At 39.8% G+C, this 16,919-nt stretch overlaps 1 protein-coding gene across 2 annotated transcripts in view; it reads left to right on the top strand.

Annotated features, from left to right (window-relative positions):
- Positions 1–707: 707 nt before the first annotated feature.
- The window catches only part of LOC130842524 (cytochrome b-245 heavy chain), a 33,137-nt gene continuing 16,925 nt past the window's right edge, over positions 708–16,919 (top strand). Inside the window, exons 1-6 of one of the 2 annotated variants that reach the window (XM_057719182.1) lie at positions 708–827; positions 2,889–2,984; positions 4,377–4,487; positions 13,224–13,308; positions 14,112–14,257; positions 16,273–16,463. In XM_057719182.1, coding sequence (XP_057575165.1) covers positions 783–827; positions 2,889–2,984; positions 4,377–4,487; positions 13,224–13,308; positions 14,112–14,257; positions 16,273–16,463 — 674 coding nt within the window. In that variant the 5' untranslated portion in view covers positions 708–782. The remainder of the gene's footprint in view (positions 828–2,888; positions 2,985–4,376; positions 4,488–13,223; positions 13,309–14,111; positions 14,258–16,272; positions 16,464–16,919) is intronic. The other variant, XM_057719183.1, reaches the window with a different exon arrangement.

Below are 16,919 nucleotides of genomic sequence, written 5' to 3'. Positions count from 1 at the left end.
TTTCAAATCCCAACTCCATGGTTTCCTAATTGCATGACCTTGGCCAAGTAACTTAACTGCTCTGAATCTCAGTTTCCTCATCTGTAAATGTGATCATAATAGAAACTACTTTATAAAGTTGAATAGTTAGTATCAAATTAATTTATTTAAATACTGAATTTATATATGTGTGTATATAGGTGTCTGTGTGTAAACACACACATAGATATGTATCAACTCAAATATACATATGTGTGTATGGGTACATACACATGTATTTACATGCACACATACGTATCTTAGAAAATTGGCACAATGTAAGCACTCTATAAATATCAACCACCCCAGTGCTTATTTTTCTTCTCAACAAGACTGTAAATGCTGCTCCAGCCTGTCAAGATATATCATATCTATTTAATGTTTTTTACCTAGCACGAAGTCATGGCTAGTTGGGTGACTTTTTAAAAAATTACCACTTGATAACCAATCAGTCCAAAAATTAGTTCACTGTGTAAAATACTGTGAATTGCACTGTTATTTCTCTCTCACTTGTAGAAGTTAGTTTCATTTCCCACTATGTTTAGTTGTGATTGGATCATTGTAGACTTTTTTCTGTCATTTTTTTGTGGTTAAAGATTTAAATTTGTTATGGAGACAGGCTTTTCGGTTGACCAATGATTAGCTAATATCTGATAATAGAAAAGGAAACAGATTGCCCCAAGACTGCTGTTTTCATTTCCTCATGGGAAGAAGAAGCATAGCAGAGAAGAAAGGAACACTCAGGGTGCTGAACCTCTGCCACCATGGGGAACTGGTTTGTGAATGAGGGCCTCTCCATCTTTGTCATTGTAAGTACCAATGAGAAAGAAATTACAAATCCTCTGACTTGCCTGGGTTCTCTTGGGAATGAAAATAGAGCAAAGCTTTTTTGTTTGTTTGTTTGTTTTGTTTGAGAAATTGTGTTGAAACTGATTTATTATGTGAACATGCATCCATCTGTAAGCAGAGAGTCCGTTCTTCCAAACTTATTAATGGAAACAATGTATCTGGGGGCTCACTTCACCTAGTTTATTTCTGGAGATTTTAGGAGTACTAAATTAGCCAGCATTTCACAGTGGGAGTAGAAGACATTTCATGCTAATGATCCCTGAATCTGAGTTACTTATTAATGTTTACTCAGAGGCAAAAATGTCTCTATTTTTTTAATGTATTTATACCACCTAAAAATGGGCAATTGAAATTGCATATAGTTTTCCAAATAACAAATGCAAGACTGGCTCATGTATGAGAAATTGGCCTTTATTTCAGTAATTACACCAAAAATAATTGAAGTTCTCAACTTTCTTTTTTAAATAAAAAAGTGTCTTCTTTCCTCTGAGGTAACCTTTAGTTATTTGTGAGATTTTTAAAAATTTAAGGGAAGGGAATTGCAGTAAACTATCTAGACACATATGTATAGTGTATATATGATATATATTATATATAGCTATATATAAATCAATATAATCCATCTTGAGAAACAATTTTTGTAAGTAAAGATATGGCTAATTTTCGAATAGATGATGTCTTTAGTTTTTAACATAACAAAGATCAACTATTATTTTAAGATGGTGGTCTCAGCAAAGCAGTCACGGACAATTGGGAAGATAGAAATATGATTGATTGATTGATTTATTTATTTATTTATTTTTTAGATCTTTTATTGAGAGAAATGTGATTTATAAGTAGCTTTTCCAAATAGCCAATGAAAGTATTATCTAGATGTTAAAAAGAACACTTATGAATGAAATTTTTGAAAGAATTTATCATGAAGTAAATATAACTCTTTGAGCTGTAGAGGTAGAGAGAAATGAGTGGCACAGGTAAAATAAAAACTACGAGTATGTTGTCATTAAAAAAAAATTGAGCCAAATCAGCATTCTAATGCAATACAGAATTGTTCTGAGGACTCCAAGCTGTTAAGTTGATTTCTTATCCTCATTTTAAGAGCAGATTACTCCTATAAAAAATAAGTTCAAATTATACTTTTAGCTCTTACCACAATTTTCCCCGGGAAATGACCTCTCTCTAAATTAAACACTCATATACTTGAAAGCAAAAACACAGCTTGGAAGCCAAGAGTAAAAATGACAAGGTTAGGAAATAGAGAAGTGGTTTTAGTACCTCCTTGTTTATAAAGAGAGACTGTTCTCAAGCGTCGAAGGACATCAGATATGCTGAAATCACAGTTAAGAAAAGATCCCTATTGTGGAGCTGAAGGTGGAGGACTGGGCAGGGTCATCATTTGATGCAGTCAGTGCTTGGGATGAAATGAGCAGTTACAATCTAGAAGGATCTCCTTTTTAAAAAAAAAATCCCATGCCTCTCATCCCTTCACTGATGCTCACTATTCCCTCTTTCAAAGGTGAAGCAAAACTTACCAAGTAGAACTTAAAGGCTTGCCATTTTAGCTGATGCCACACCCACTAGCTGGGGTGGGATGCTGCAGGGTGGAGGGAGGGGGGTGATCACACCTGTGAGAATCAAACACAAAGTCCTACTGGTGCAGGGGACAGCATAGTAACAGATTCCTTTCACTTCTCTTTTTAAGAAGAGTCACCTATTACCATCTATTGATCTAAGAGGAGGAGAGAGAAAGAGGGAAGATAGACTGATAATAACTCAGCTTGTACTGGCCAAGTAGTGAAACAATCATGGGGGACGACACAGGGTTGAAAGATTAATTACAGAGAAGCTTAGTGACACTCTTGCAGGAAGGAGCTGGCTCGAAGCTGGTTCTGCCCAGGTTTGTAACCACATTTATCAAAGGCTGTATTTGGGGAAGTCCTGACCCTGGTCTGACTCTAAACTGGTGTGAAATCTACCTGTTGAAACATGAAAATTTCACGCAACCATTTCTGTTTGTGCAGCTGGTATGGCTGGGGATGAACGTCTTCCTCTTTGTCTGGTACTACCGGGTTTATGATATTCCACCTCAGTTCTTTTATACTCGAAAACTTCTTGGGGTAAGTATAAGTTCCATCTCCCACAATATTGGCTGGATCCCATGTCTAATCACAGATTCTTGTTCCTATTCCTTTTAATATTTTTAAGAAATATTCTGACCAACCCAAACAGCACCATCAGCCTCAGTGCCTCCATTGCAAACCCCTGAGCAAGAGTCTTTAGGCCTTCCAGTGTGGGACAAACAGAAGTGGGGCAGAGGGTCCCAGCAGCAGCCTTCCCCTCCAAGAACAATTATGCCACTTAAAGGAGAAGTCTAATATTGACTCTGGAATGGATGGCCAGGTTGGAGAGATCGATCCAGAGGTGACACAGGTGGCACAACTGGGACTTCCTATATTATCTAAATCATCTGATTCCTACTACTTTTGTGCAAGAAGTGCCCTGCTCCTAGTGACATGTGATGAAATAATCTTCAGGAAGTAAGCCTCTCCCTACATATGGAGCCTTTGAGGAACTTGCCCAAAGGTCATGTTCGTTGACTAGACTGGCAGAGCGAAGGCCCCTGACTTTTCTTGGGCCCATTAGCATCCTCAGTATCCTTGAACTGCCAGGGCTTTTTTTCATCATAAATGAAAATAATTACACTTACGGCTGCCCCCAGAGGACATCATTTATTACATCACGCTGGAACCATGAATTCATTACTTAATACTAATTATAATATGTATTATACATCATATGCATAAGTAATTATAACAGATAATTATACTACATTATTATAATTGTTGTTAACTTATTCAAGTTGATGCTAAAAATGATGATTTCCCTTTGCATTTTCCTTCTCCAAAATATGCAACTTCTTTAGACATTACAAAGAACAATAATAATGCCAAAGCATTACACCATATGAACTTAGTTACTGTTGAGGTTAGTCTAAGTGCTCAGAAAATCTTCTTTACAAAGCCCCAGTTTTTATACTGAACTCTAGTTAATGATACACATGCTTAAATATTTAGAAGGAAGTGAAGCGGTCTGCAACTTACTTGGAAATGCATCAAAAATAAGATGCGTTGTTGGATAGATAGAGGGATGGGCAGATGGATGAATAGGTGAATAGACATGTGACAAAGCAAGCATCATAAAATGTAAAAGGTTAGAATCTGGAAGATGAATCAACAGGTATTCATTGTAAAATTATTTCAAATTCTATGTTTGAAAATGTTCCTAATAAAATGTTGGGGTGGGGAGCAAGGGCCAGATTCAGATAAAGGATCCCAGCAGGCCTTAAAAATCAACCCTTGGCTCTGAAGGATCCTTCTTCCCAGATAACTTGATGTCTCTGTGGTGTGGGCCTCATGCTGGGAAGCCTGGGGGAGTGGGGGAAGGGGAATGGGGTGGGGGGTGTTCTGGGCTCACAGGAGTCACCCTGCTTCTTTTCCTGCCTCTTCCAGTCAGCGCTGGCCCTGGCCAGGGCCCCTGCAGCCTGCCTGAATTTCAACTGCATGCTGATTCTGCTGCCAGTCTGTCGAAATCTGCTCTCCTTCCTCAGGGGTTCTAGTGCGGTAAGAAACAACGTTTACGAAGTTTGAGTTCCTCAAAATTTCAAAGGCCGTCAAGCTCAATGCCCTTTTTTAGGAAAAGCAAACCAAGGGTTTGTAAGGATTCCAACCTCTGTACAATAGTCATGAGCCAAGCCATGCTTGATTTTCTATTTTTATATTATTTGTTGATGGAGCGCCCTGGGACAACCATTTAACCTGGAACAGACATTAAAAACAAAACAAAAAACAAAAACACAACCACCAATCAACCTATACCTCAGTAATAGCAATGAAGTACATGTGCATGTACACACACACAGATATACATAATATGACATACGTATATGTATATAAACAGGGATTTATGAGACGTGAAATTTGGGGATGAATCTCACAGTGCCGTGTTTTTCAAAATTTTTAAGTCAGAGAAAATCTCTTTTGTGGATAATATCCCAAGAAGATGGGATCAATGAGCTATGAGTCACTATGTAATGAATGTGACAGGTGTTAGGTCCATGGAATTGAGGTGTTTGGAGATTTCTAAGTGCCCCGGGCTCTTTCACTCTCACTTGAGCAATTTAGTGAGCCCCTAATATACTATGCTAGAAGGAAAACAGATTATGTAGGAAGAGCTTTTGTAATCTATAAAATGGTATACAAATTTCTTATTGATATTGTTATACAAAGATGAGAAACAAGGAACTTGGAATCTGCAAACGTACTCAAATTAATACGATACAAAGCAAAATATGATGGGTGCCACAAAATGTTACAAATAAGGAGCTACAGGGAATCCATCAAAGGAGAGGGAAATTATATCAGGTGGCGCAGGGGATGAAAAAAGGCTTTTTAGAGAAGGTGGCATCAGATATGGGCATATAAGGAGAAAATAAGCCTGTAGGAGATGCAAAGAAGAGAGAAAGACATTCTACATGGGGGAAACGGTATGGGCAAAAGCACAGGAAATGGTGAGGAAATTGTATTCTTGGGTGATCACGACTTGTGGCTTCTCTTTGGATGTGTTTGCCATTCCTGATCACACCATTGAGGGTAGTGCTTCCAAAGTTAGGGACTGATGCTCTTCCACTGCTCATTAGTGACTAGTAGCCTCTTTTTCCTTTTAATAAGATGTTCTTTTTATATTAACTAGCTTTTTTCCAAAAAATTACCTAAGTAGAGGTCATTTATAGTAGAGAGAAGCAAGCAATGTACTTTGATGGGGGTGTAGGGATTTTTTTTATCTTATATTTTAATAAATTTATGTATTTAATTTATTTTTGGCTACATTGGGTCTTCTTTGCTGCGTGCGGGCCACTCTGCGTTGCGGCGCACGGGCTTCTCGTTGCGGTGGCTTCTCTGGTTGCAGAGCAGGGCTCTAGGCGCACAGGCTCAGTAGTTGTGGCACACAGGCTCTAGAGCGCAGGCTCAGTAGCTGTGGTGCATGGGCTTAGTTGCTCCGCAGCACGTGGGATCTTCCTGGCCCAGGGATCAAACCCATGTCCCCCGCATTGGCAGGTGGATTCTTAACCACTGCACCATCAGGGAAGCCCGGGGTGTAGGGATTTTGAAGGGCAGGTGTCTGAGGTTAGGCTGGAGCTTTGCTAGTAAACTAGAACCTTAAATGTATAGCTGAGGTGTTAATACTTCATTGGTAATCAAAGACTGTGTGGGGGAAGGAAAATGATCTAAACTGTCGATAACAATTAGAACTTGCCTTGAACTCTGCCTCGTTTTCCCTAGTCTTACTAAATTCACGTTGATCCTAAGGAGATTTTTTTTCTTTAAGAACTATACAACACTTGATTTACTAATATAGGGTTAGCAGGCTACAACTAACAGTAGACATTAATTACACGGACTTCCAAAATAATCTTTTCAACCTTAGAAACCACAGAGATAGAACTCCATTTGATTGTAAAGTTTTTTTTAATTGAAGCACAATTTATGATGTTGTGTTAATTTATGCTGTATAGCAAAGTGACAGTTATACATATATATACATTCTTTTTTATATTCTTTTCAATTACAGTTTATCACAAGACATTGAATATATTTCCCTGTGCTATACAGTAGGACCTTGTTGTTTATCCACTCTACACGTAACAGTTTGCGTCTACTGACACCAAACTCCCACTCCATCCCTCCCCCACACTCTTCTGCCTTGGCAACCACAGGTCTGTTCTCTATGTCTGTAAGTCTGTTTCTGCTTCATAGATAGATTCATGTGTGTCATATTTTAGATTCCACATGTAAGTTATATCATATGGTATTTGTCTTTCTCTTTCTGACTGACTTCACTTAGTATGATAATCTCTAGTTGCATCCATGTTGCTGCCAGTGGCATTGTTTCATTCTTTTTTATGGCTGAGTAGTATCCCATCATATATATGTACCACATCTTCTTTACCCATTCATCTGTCGACGGACATTTAGGTTGTTTCCATGTCTTGGCTATTGTGAATAGTGCTGCAATGAACATTGGGGTACATGTATCTTTTTGAATTAGAGTTTTATCTGGATATATGCCCAGGAGTGGGATTGCTGGATCCCATGGTAATTGAAAAGTTTTCTTGCTGAGCCGCCTGTAAAGTACAACTTCTGGTATATCGCAGATACCCAATGAACATTTGCTAAATGAATTTCCGGGACTATAGCTTTTTTATTCTCTTCCCCCCACCCCCTGTTCAAATACTTGCTTTTAAGAGGAAGTAAACCCTGAGAAACAGGCAGTGTTTTCGCCAAGGTGGCCTGTTAAGAAATCCTTGTTACCCCACAGGCCCAAATTGCATTGCCATTGCGCGGGCATGCCCTGTGAGCGGCACATGTTGTAATGGCCACTTTTAGGCTTCCTGTGGCCTAAAAGGAGGGAAGATCCTCATGAGGGCTTCAGTTTCTAGTAGTCTTAATCCTTTAGACTTGGCTTTCTAATCCTTCTGTTTAGCTGGAGAAAGAAAATCCCAGGGTTGGCCCACCCCAGGAAAGATAGGGGTAAAGGCTCTGAGCCTACTCTGTTGAGGGAAATGGAGAATGATGGGACTCAGCATACAGAAGTCCCCAAAGAAGCCTTAATAATCTCAACTTGGATGGAAGTTCTAGTCTGAAGATCTGAAAGAAACAGGAAGGTGAGAGAGTGAGCTCTTTTCTATAACCTTATATAGCCTAAGAGTTAGAGGCCCTCAATGTAGCTCTATATCTAACCATGTGATCCAGGGCAAGGCTCTTGGACTTCCTGTTTCATAATTGGTGTTTTCCTTTTTTTTTGCGGTGCATGGGCTTCTCATTGCGGTGGCTTCTCTTGTTGCAGAGCATGGGCTCTAGGTGCGAGGGCTTCAGTTGTTGCAGCACATGGGCTCAGTAGTTGTGGCTCATGGGCTCTAGAGTTGTGGCACATGGGCTTAGTTGCTCCACAGCATGTGGGATCTTCCTGGACCAGGGATCGAACCCGGCAGGCAGATTCTTAACCACTGCGCCACCAGGGAAGTCCCTATTTTTCTTTTTGTTGCTGTTTTTAGCTAAAAAACAGGTGAGATAATGCAAGTGTAAGAATGAATATGAATGATATTCTAAAAGTGTATTAATGGACTAAGTTTGTCAACTAGTGTGTTGTCAGTTGGCACTCAACAAATATTTGTTGAGTGCCAACTATATGCTAAGCACGGGGGACACAGAGTGAGTAGAGAGTAAGACATGGATGAGCCATGAGCTCAGGGAGCTTAGAGTTTATGGAAGAGATAGAAGATAAACATGTAATTTCAATTTTAATTAAATTTTAATTAATTAATAAACTTGTAATTTTAATTTGTATAGACAGTGCTATACAAATCCAGTGGTGTTCTTCATATTTACTGCATATTCTACTGCCACCAGGTTTCAACATTACCGTCAGTTTCTTTGCCTGAGTTCTGTAGATTCGAGGCTGGTTTTTGTGATTTCTCTCAAATTGTATATAAATATCTAATTCAAATTCATTCATGGCACTTGTGGCGAGACCAGGTGTACATAAAATAGAACTTTAAAGTTTCCGTAACACTCATGTTACAGAAGCTAATGTTATGCCCCATTAAATATGCACTTCTTTGTATTTCCATTTCTCAATTTTTTGAATTTTTTTGCTCTCATAGTTTGAATCGAGAATAGAAACCTGCCAAGATAATTCAGTAATCTCCCTTGCACTTGAATGTTAGCTTATTGAGATTGGGCAAGGCTCTAGTTGATAGTAACAGAGAAACTTCCCTTTAGAAGTCAATGGCAAAAAGTAGACTGGTCGTTTGGTGAGGAAGCTATGGTGCATGATGGTAGCTTGGGTCATTAGTAGGTGGCTGGCAGTAATTCACAAGTGACTCAAAAAGCATAAAAATGGTATCTGCGTGGTAGGGAGGAAGAAAAACGCCCTGGGCAGTCATAGGCAGCAAAGCCCTCCTTTCCCACCCCACCAACCAGCCATCTTGCCCCCTTGTCAGGAAATGATGAGGAGATTGTATCTGGAAGCCCTGTATAATCATGACTTATGGCTTCTCTTTGGATGTGTTTGCCATTCCTGACCACACTATAGAGGGTGGCTAGGAAAAATGAGGGGTTGGTGCCCTGGTAGGACCCATTCTACTAACTCATTAATGACTAAGAGTCTGGTTTTTCTCTTAATAAAATGTATGTATTTCATACTAAATAGCATTTTTTAAAACTACCTATTAAGATCAGACTGTTGCTGGATGGACCTTATGTTTCCCAAGCACATCTCTCCATTTTTCTGGCACTCAGTTAATTTTTCTCTAACAGTTTGTTGCTCAAGCTGATAAGGGGCATTGAAATCTATCGTTTCGTATTTTTTGATGATCTACGTTGATGATGATAAGGGTAGAATTATGGAGACAGTGTAGAGACCATGGCAAAACCACATTCCTTTTCTTCAAATTCAGTATGCAGGAGCCAATAGCTTTTCCCCAAAAAGTTTCAAAACGATCTACCTGGAAGTAGAAAAGAAAATCGTGTGGCAAGTATGGATATGTGAGTAAATGCACCTGTATAGGTTTAAAATAATTGTCAGATTCTAGGACAGTGAAAATGTCATTTAACCAAAATAATTACGAAAGGATTGTTAAAAATACATGATATATTGCTCCACACACAGAATGCTTACCCTCTAGCTGGGGAGCCATGTCGTACTAGCTGAAAAGTTAAATAATACCAAAAAAAAAATCAAATGTTTTTTAAACACCTCTCAATGAATCTATGAAACAGAACTATGAGGGAAGAACTATGATAAATATATAGGTGAGAAGGCTGGTAACTGAGCATATCGTTCAATGTCATGCAGCTAGGTGGTAGGGCTGGGGTCCAACACAGATATACCTGATGGCAAATTGCTTTCTGACCCTACTAATTCCTATTCTCTCTTTCTTGGGACTCCAACTGTATCTATCACTCCAATGAGGACTGTATTAATGATCTATTTCTATGTAGCACATTTCCACAAACTTAGAGGCTTAAAACAATTCCCATTTACTAGTTCACAGCTGTGTAGAAGTCCAGCATCCTCTTGTTGGGTTCTCTGCTCAAGGTGTCACAAAGCTGACATCCAGGTGTCAACTGGGCTGAATTCTCATATGCAAACTCTGGGTAAAATCTTCTTCCAAGCTCATTTTTGTTAGCAAAATTCAGTCCCGGGCAGCTGCAGGACCGAGGTCCCTACCTCTTGCTGACAGTTACTCTGGGGCTGCTCCCAGATCCGAGATATATTCCTTGCCATGTGGCCCCTTCCATCTTCAAGCCAGCAATGGCATATCAAATACTTCTTGCACCTAAGATCTCTGACTTTTAGACCCCGGTTTAAAGGACTCATGTGATTGGGTCAGGCCCACCCAGATAATCTCTCTCTTAAAGTCAATCTGGGATTTTAATTGCCTCTGCAAAATCCCTTTTTCCATATAGTGTAACAAAATCACAGGAGTATCATTCCATCGTAGTCATAGGTCAGGTCCTACTCACACTCAAGGGGAGGAGATTATATAAGGTCACTGGGGACTCTATGAAGCTGCAGAGGAACCTAGCAATCACAAAACAGGAAAAAGATATTTCCTAAACATTGTAAAAAATACAAAGGAGTAAAACAACGGATGGCACTTGAAATAAACACAAAAGACAAGGAGGCTATATAAGAAGATACACAGTCAATTTTCCACCAACAGAAATGTAAAAGAAGTGATTTCAACCAGTAAACCCTTATTTTGAGAGCCTGAGTCACCACTTAGAGCCACTGGTGGACAATTTGTTGTAGCTGCTGCTAGTAGTGTTCTACCCATATTTCCTCTGCACTGGCTGTTCCAACACGTGGGGCAGCTGCCTTCTGCCAGCCCAGGTCATTCTCTGTCTGAGGATTTTCTTTCAGCCCTCTCCTGGGGCAAGCCTGAAATGCCAGGGAGTTGATGCCCTGGGAAGAGCCCTCAGCCAATGATGGATAGGAGTTGGTGGAGGACTACCCAAGCTTCCTAACCCCTCAGGTAACAAACCAACCAACCTCTGGGGGTGTATCCTACACAGTCTCCCAGAGTTCCCTGATCCGAGAGCCTGATAAGATATGATAGTTGATATACTGATACACCCTTTTTTGAGGTGTTGGGTCTTCATTGACGCACATGGGCTTTCTCTAGTTGCGGTGAGCAGGGGCTACTCTTCATTGTGGTGTGCGGGCTTCTCATTGCAATAGCTTCTCTTGTTGTGGAGCACGGGCTCTAGGCATGTAGACTTCAGTAGTTGTGACACATGGGCTCAGTAGTTGTGGCTCGTGGGCTCTAGAGCACAGGCTCAATAGTTGTGGTGCCTAGGTTTAGTTGCTCCGAAGCATGTGGGATTTTCCTGGACTAGGGATCAAACCCAGGTCCCCTACATTGGCAGGCGGATTCTTAACCACTGTGCCACCAGGGAAGTCCCTTATTGGTTTCCCTCCCTTCCCAATCTTACTTCCCCTAACCTCACTTTCCAGATAGAGTACTTAGACTTAAATTCTTGTCTTGGTTTTTAGACATGTAGAATAATAGTGACTGTATCTTTACATTCAGTTTGATGGAAAAGGGAATGAAACTTGAAGACAAATAGACTTGGATCCCAGCCAATGTGAAAATTTAGCTTTGGTTTGTTATCTGTAAAATGAGGACAGTAATACTTATCTGGTTACATTAAATAAGGCAATGATTATGGGTAAACTGCCTGGCTCACAGAAGGCATTCAATAAAGCCTAAATGTTCTTTTCTTTCTCTGGAATCCTCCATGTCTTCCTTACTAGTGTTTCTGCAGTTCCAGGAATCTGCTTTAATGATCCAAAAAGCCTGCCCTCCATAGATGTAGCTAACTCAGAGATAGTGGAGTAAGCACAATTTTCCATGCAATTCTATTTTTTCTATAAAACCAGAACATTTTATTAAAAATAAGTAAGCCAAATATTTAACACCCCTGTATTAAAATTGAATATGTTTAGAACCAGGTATTTAAAACACCTAAGTTTTTTGTTTTGTTTTGGGGTTTTTGTGGCACTTCACTCTGTTCTCCATAAAGTTTTCTGAATCTCTATGGCAGTACATCTAGCCTTGGAAACAAAGCATCCAAAGTGAGCACCTGACCACTTTTCAGGAGAACAAAGCTCTGTCTGATTCAACCAGAAACCAGGTTTTTTAGTTTTTTTTTCCTCTCTACTTTGGGCCTTGACCTGAATCCAGATTCAAACCCACATCTTCTAACATATGTCAGTAGGACAATTACACTAACCAATTGACCAAAATACCATTTTAATGCCAAGGTAATCATAAAAGGTATAAAATATCAGAATGTTGATATCTCTGGCATCAGAGAGCCTGGGTTTAGACCCCAGCCCTGTCACTTATTAACTATGCAACCTAAGGGAAGGTAACCTCTCTATCCTTTGTTTCCTCATCTGTCATGTGATGATAATGATACCTCCCACATAGGATTAATGTAAGAATGAGTTGATGCATGTAAAACACTTAAAGCAGCTCCTAGGGACTTCCTTGGCAGTCCAGTGGTTAAGAGTCTGAGCTTCCACTGCAGGGGGTGCAGGTTCGATCCCTAGTCAGGGAACTAAGACCCTGCATGCTGCAAGGTCCAGTCAAAAATTTAAAAAACAAACAAAAAAAACACAAAGCAGCTCCTTGCACAAGCTCTTTGGAAGTACTATTATTATTTTTGCTATGATTATTTTGTTAATGATCTTCCTTGTTATGTTGTCTCTATCAACATGTGCAGGTGGACACTTTTTTTCTCCCCCCGTAGTGTGTTTGTCCTGGAAAGGTGCTATTCTGAAACTTCACTTGTTGTAGGATTGTTCACTTGTCTGTGTCCCCACTGGACCTTCAGGTCTTTGAGGGCAGCCCTGTCCTTTTAAAGTTTCTATATTCCCTCTTTATTGAATAAATTAATCTGAACTAGAAACTATGTAGCTAGATGTTTTCTGTCCAAATTCACATTTTATACAACTAAGCAATGGATTCTTTGAGAGGCTTTTTATGTTTGTAGTATGAGAACTTAAAACATTGGTTAAGCCAGCCATGCTACTTTTTGGCTGTTTGACCTTGGGAAGATGAGTGTATCTATCTGAGCCTCAGTGTTCTCATCTGTCAAATGGGTAGAATGATAAAATTTTTAGGGTGGTTGTAAGAATTAAATGAGACGATATGTGTATAATGACTGGCACAGAGACAACTTTCTTGTTAACAATTACGATTTCATCCTTTTCCCTTTAATCCAAAGTGCTGCTCAACAAGAATTCGAAGACAACTGGATAGGAACCTCACCTTTCATAAAATGGTGGCATGGATGATTGCACTTCACACTGGTAAGTTCATTAAGATACTTGAGAACTGCAGAGAAAACTTGGAACCAGAGTGTTCCTGCTAAGATATTTTTAAAATAAGAGATCAGCCTTTGCAGGTAGATTAGGTGGTAATTGGACATGTTGTATTTTTTGAATGAATTCTGTTAAAAAATATTCACCACTCTTTCTGCCATCCCAACATTAGGATTTATTCCTTCAGGTCTTAAAACTTTCTTCCCTTAGGCTCTTCTGATAAAATCCCAGTGTGTTCACCTTTTCCCACATTTTTTAGCATCAAAATTGTTTGTTAGCCCACAATATGAGAGCTTTTATTCATTCATTTTTTTAAATACTTGGTTGAACATGTAGATTCATGGATTTCTTTCAGTAACCCTACAAGGGCCATAGCCCATAAGTTGAGAATCTCTTAAGATAGCCCTTATCAGCTAAACACTTTCTTTTTATTATCGTTTATATACATATGTATATGTATATATACACACATATGTATATGTATATATACACACATATGTATATGTACACACACATATGTATATGTATATACACACATATGTATATGTATACACACATGTATATGTATATATACACACATATGTATATATAATAGTATTCATGTGTTTATATGTATTATGTATTTTGCGTTCTTATTATAATTATTAAGGTGTTGGTGTTGGTGTAAGAAGGGATCCTTGTCAAATCTCCACTAACTTATCGTAGAGTCAGGGGCTGTAGCCAGAAACCCAGCTCCAGATAAAACTGTGCACACTCTTCACCCTCTTTGTTTCTTTCTCTGCCCTCTTCAGCAATTCACACCATTGCACACCTATTTAACGTGGAGTGGTGTGTGAATGCCCGAGTCAACAATTCTGATACTTATTCAATAGCACTCTCTAACATTGGAGATAAGCCTAATGAAACTTACCTCAATTTTGTTCGACAAAGAATCAAGGTAAGCCTCTTATTTCCTGATTCAGATGTTCTCCAGACCGTTAAAACTGAGGATTAGATTTCAGTGAGTGAAGAATTCTAGTTGGTCAGAACAATGACAATGGCAAAAGTTGACTATCAGAGGGACAGTTCTGTAGCTTCCAAGAATGTGGGCCCAGAAAAAATGTCTCCCACTCTCCTGATGCCATATGTGGAGGGTCACTAGATGTTCTCCAATTTCTTAAACTCACCTGTAAGAATGTGTATACGTGGAGCCTGGAGGCTTATCCATGGCAATGCCCAACAGTCAAAGAAAGCCAGGAACATAGTCTAGTCAAGCAAAGTTGGGTTTATTAGTTACGGCAGCAAAGAGACCTCATACTATGAGGAAGTCTGGGGCAACTCAGGAGGGTGTTGAGAAAGGCTTGCTGTGGGACTTGTGTTAGATGATTTGAGAGGGGTTTCAGGAAGCATTTGCTCTGGATCAGGTATGGTCAGGAACTGGGGATAGTTCCAGCATTGGGTATCTTAATTTTTTTCTAGAAGGCAGAAAAATGGGGCTAAATCTATAAGAGGTCAAGAAGCAACAGTCACCCATGTTTTTGTCTTGGCTCAGATAAGATTTCAGAGTGGTCTTGTTTTTGTCTCAGTCCATCACAGTCATAGAATGACCTTGTCTGATGTTGGTGTTCTATGAAATTGTTTATGTGAAATAGGGAACGCTCTGGCTGAGGTGTTAATGCCAGGTCAGCTACCAGCTGACACCTATCAGCGATGCTTTTCCTCTTTCTTGCCTACAACATCTGAGAGGTGGCCTATGTCTGCTAATTGCTCTGGGGGCAGCCATTTGGGGAATCCACAGGCAAGGACTTTTCCCTTTCCGGCAGTTGCTGAAGCTTTCTAAACTCAGAGGGAGAAGTTCTAAATCATTTTCTTGTGCCCTATGGTTTGGGAGGATGGCCGAATCACATCACTCACTATATACCAAATTCCACACACGTTTCCTGTCTGTTTAGAATAGATTACAAGAAAAGTTCATTAATTTTGCAGAAATAATTATCCTCAGGCTGATATAAAAACATTGAGCTGGTCTATTTAAGGACAGAATTAAACAGCATCAAATAAAATAGAAATTCTTTTTCTGTTAATGTCTTGGATAATTTTTCTTTTACTTGTTCATACATAAGGGTGGCAATGTGAACATATCAAGTGAGCTGACCATGCAGTGCTGTGCCCAGATCTCTTCAGATCACTTTTTACTATGTCTGTGCTTCCCCACCCTTCTGTGTGCTTTCACTTTCAATTTCCTGTATGTGCGTTTCTTCCTCAGAAGCCTGCCCTGGGGCTGTTGGAGTCCCTTTGCCCATAAACTCAGAGATCTGAAAGGGCCTGGATAGCTATCTCGCTGAGCAGCTTTTAACCAATAACTGATGGGTGCAGGCCATGAAAACCCAGCTTCCTTGCCTTGAGTCAGGTTAAACTCTGAGGTGTAATTTACCCTCCGCAGTTCCCCTGCAGCCTAAGGCTGAAGATTTGGCCCCAGATCACCCTCTTCCTTGGCTCATTCCTCTTTCCTATCTTATAAACCATTCCCTTACCGGTTTCTTCTGGAGCATGTTCTTTCTACATCACTTACCCATGAATCCTCACCTCAGGATCTGCTTTGGAGGAACCCAGCCTAAGATGTTAGGCATGTCTAGAATACACTTACAAACTATGACACTTTCCAAATCCAAGGGAGAAAGAGCTTCAGAACCTTTTAGGACATATAGTTGACAAATGTCCTTTATTGGATACTCCCTTAGAACTATTTCTGTGTATCAATTGATATTTCCTACGATACCTCAACCATGTAAGACTTTTCCAAATTTGGAAATATCTATTGCAAGTCTACACCGCTCTGTTGGGGGATGGTTAGGATTATCTAAAGGGGGAATGAAAATACCTATTGCCCTATTCACTGGACACTTTATAACTAGGTAGTCCTGCATTTGAGAGCCTACAAATAATGTGTGTGTGTGTGTGTGTGTTTTACAGAATCCTGAAGGAGGCCTGTACGTGGCTGTGACCCGGTTGGCAGGCATCACTGGCGTCGTCATCACACTGTGCCTCATATTAATTATCACCTCCTCCACCAAAACCATCCGGAGGTCTTACTTTGAAGTGTTTTGGTACACACACCATCTCTTCGTGATCTTCTTCATTGGTCTTGCCATCCATGGAGCTGAGTGAGTACTTAAATTCCAAGGCCAAGTACTTTATGTCCTGTCAGTTTCCTGGTGTGAGACGCTCTGTTAGAGGCACAATGACCTCCTTGTCTTTGTGTGTTCAGCCTGTGTGCTGAGGGAATATGAGGGGAAAACAGAAGTTACTTTGATAGAAACCACTCAGCACCACTTTAGTTTCTGGTAGCTGACTCATAGCTATTCATAGTGCGGTTATTTATAGCAAGCTGAAAAAATACACCAAAGTTTTGAATATCTTTGCAAGCATATATAAAACATGTTGAGAGTGCTGGTAGGGTCTTGAATGTCTGCAATGGTGTTTCCTGTGGCTTAATCCCTAGTAAATTAGACAAACTCCCAAACCAGAGAGGTTAATGATTAATCAGGTGAAAAGGTTTGCTGTAGTTCAATGAGTTTTGATTCAAGCCAATCATTCATTGATTGCCAACTGTGTATGAG

Source organism: Hippopotamus amphibius, chromosome X (assembly GCF_030028045.1).
Source record: "Hippopotamus amphibius kiboko isolate mHipAmp2 chromosome X, mHipAmp2.hap2, whole genome shotgun sequence".
Classification (NCBI taxonomy): Eukaryota; Metazoa; Chordata; class Mammalia; order Artiodactyla; family Hippopotamidae; genus Hippopotamus; species Hippopotamus amphibius.
This window is presented reverse-complemented; position numbering and strand designations above follow the sequence as displayed.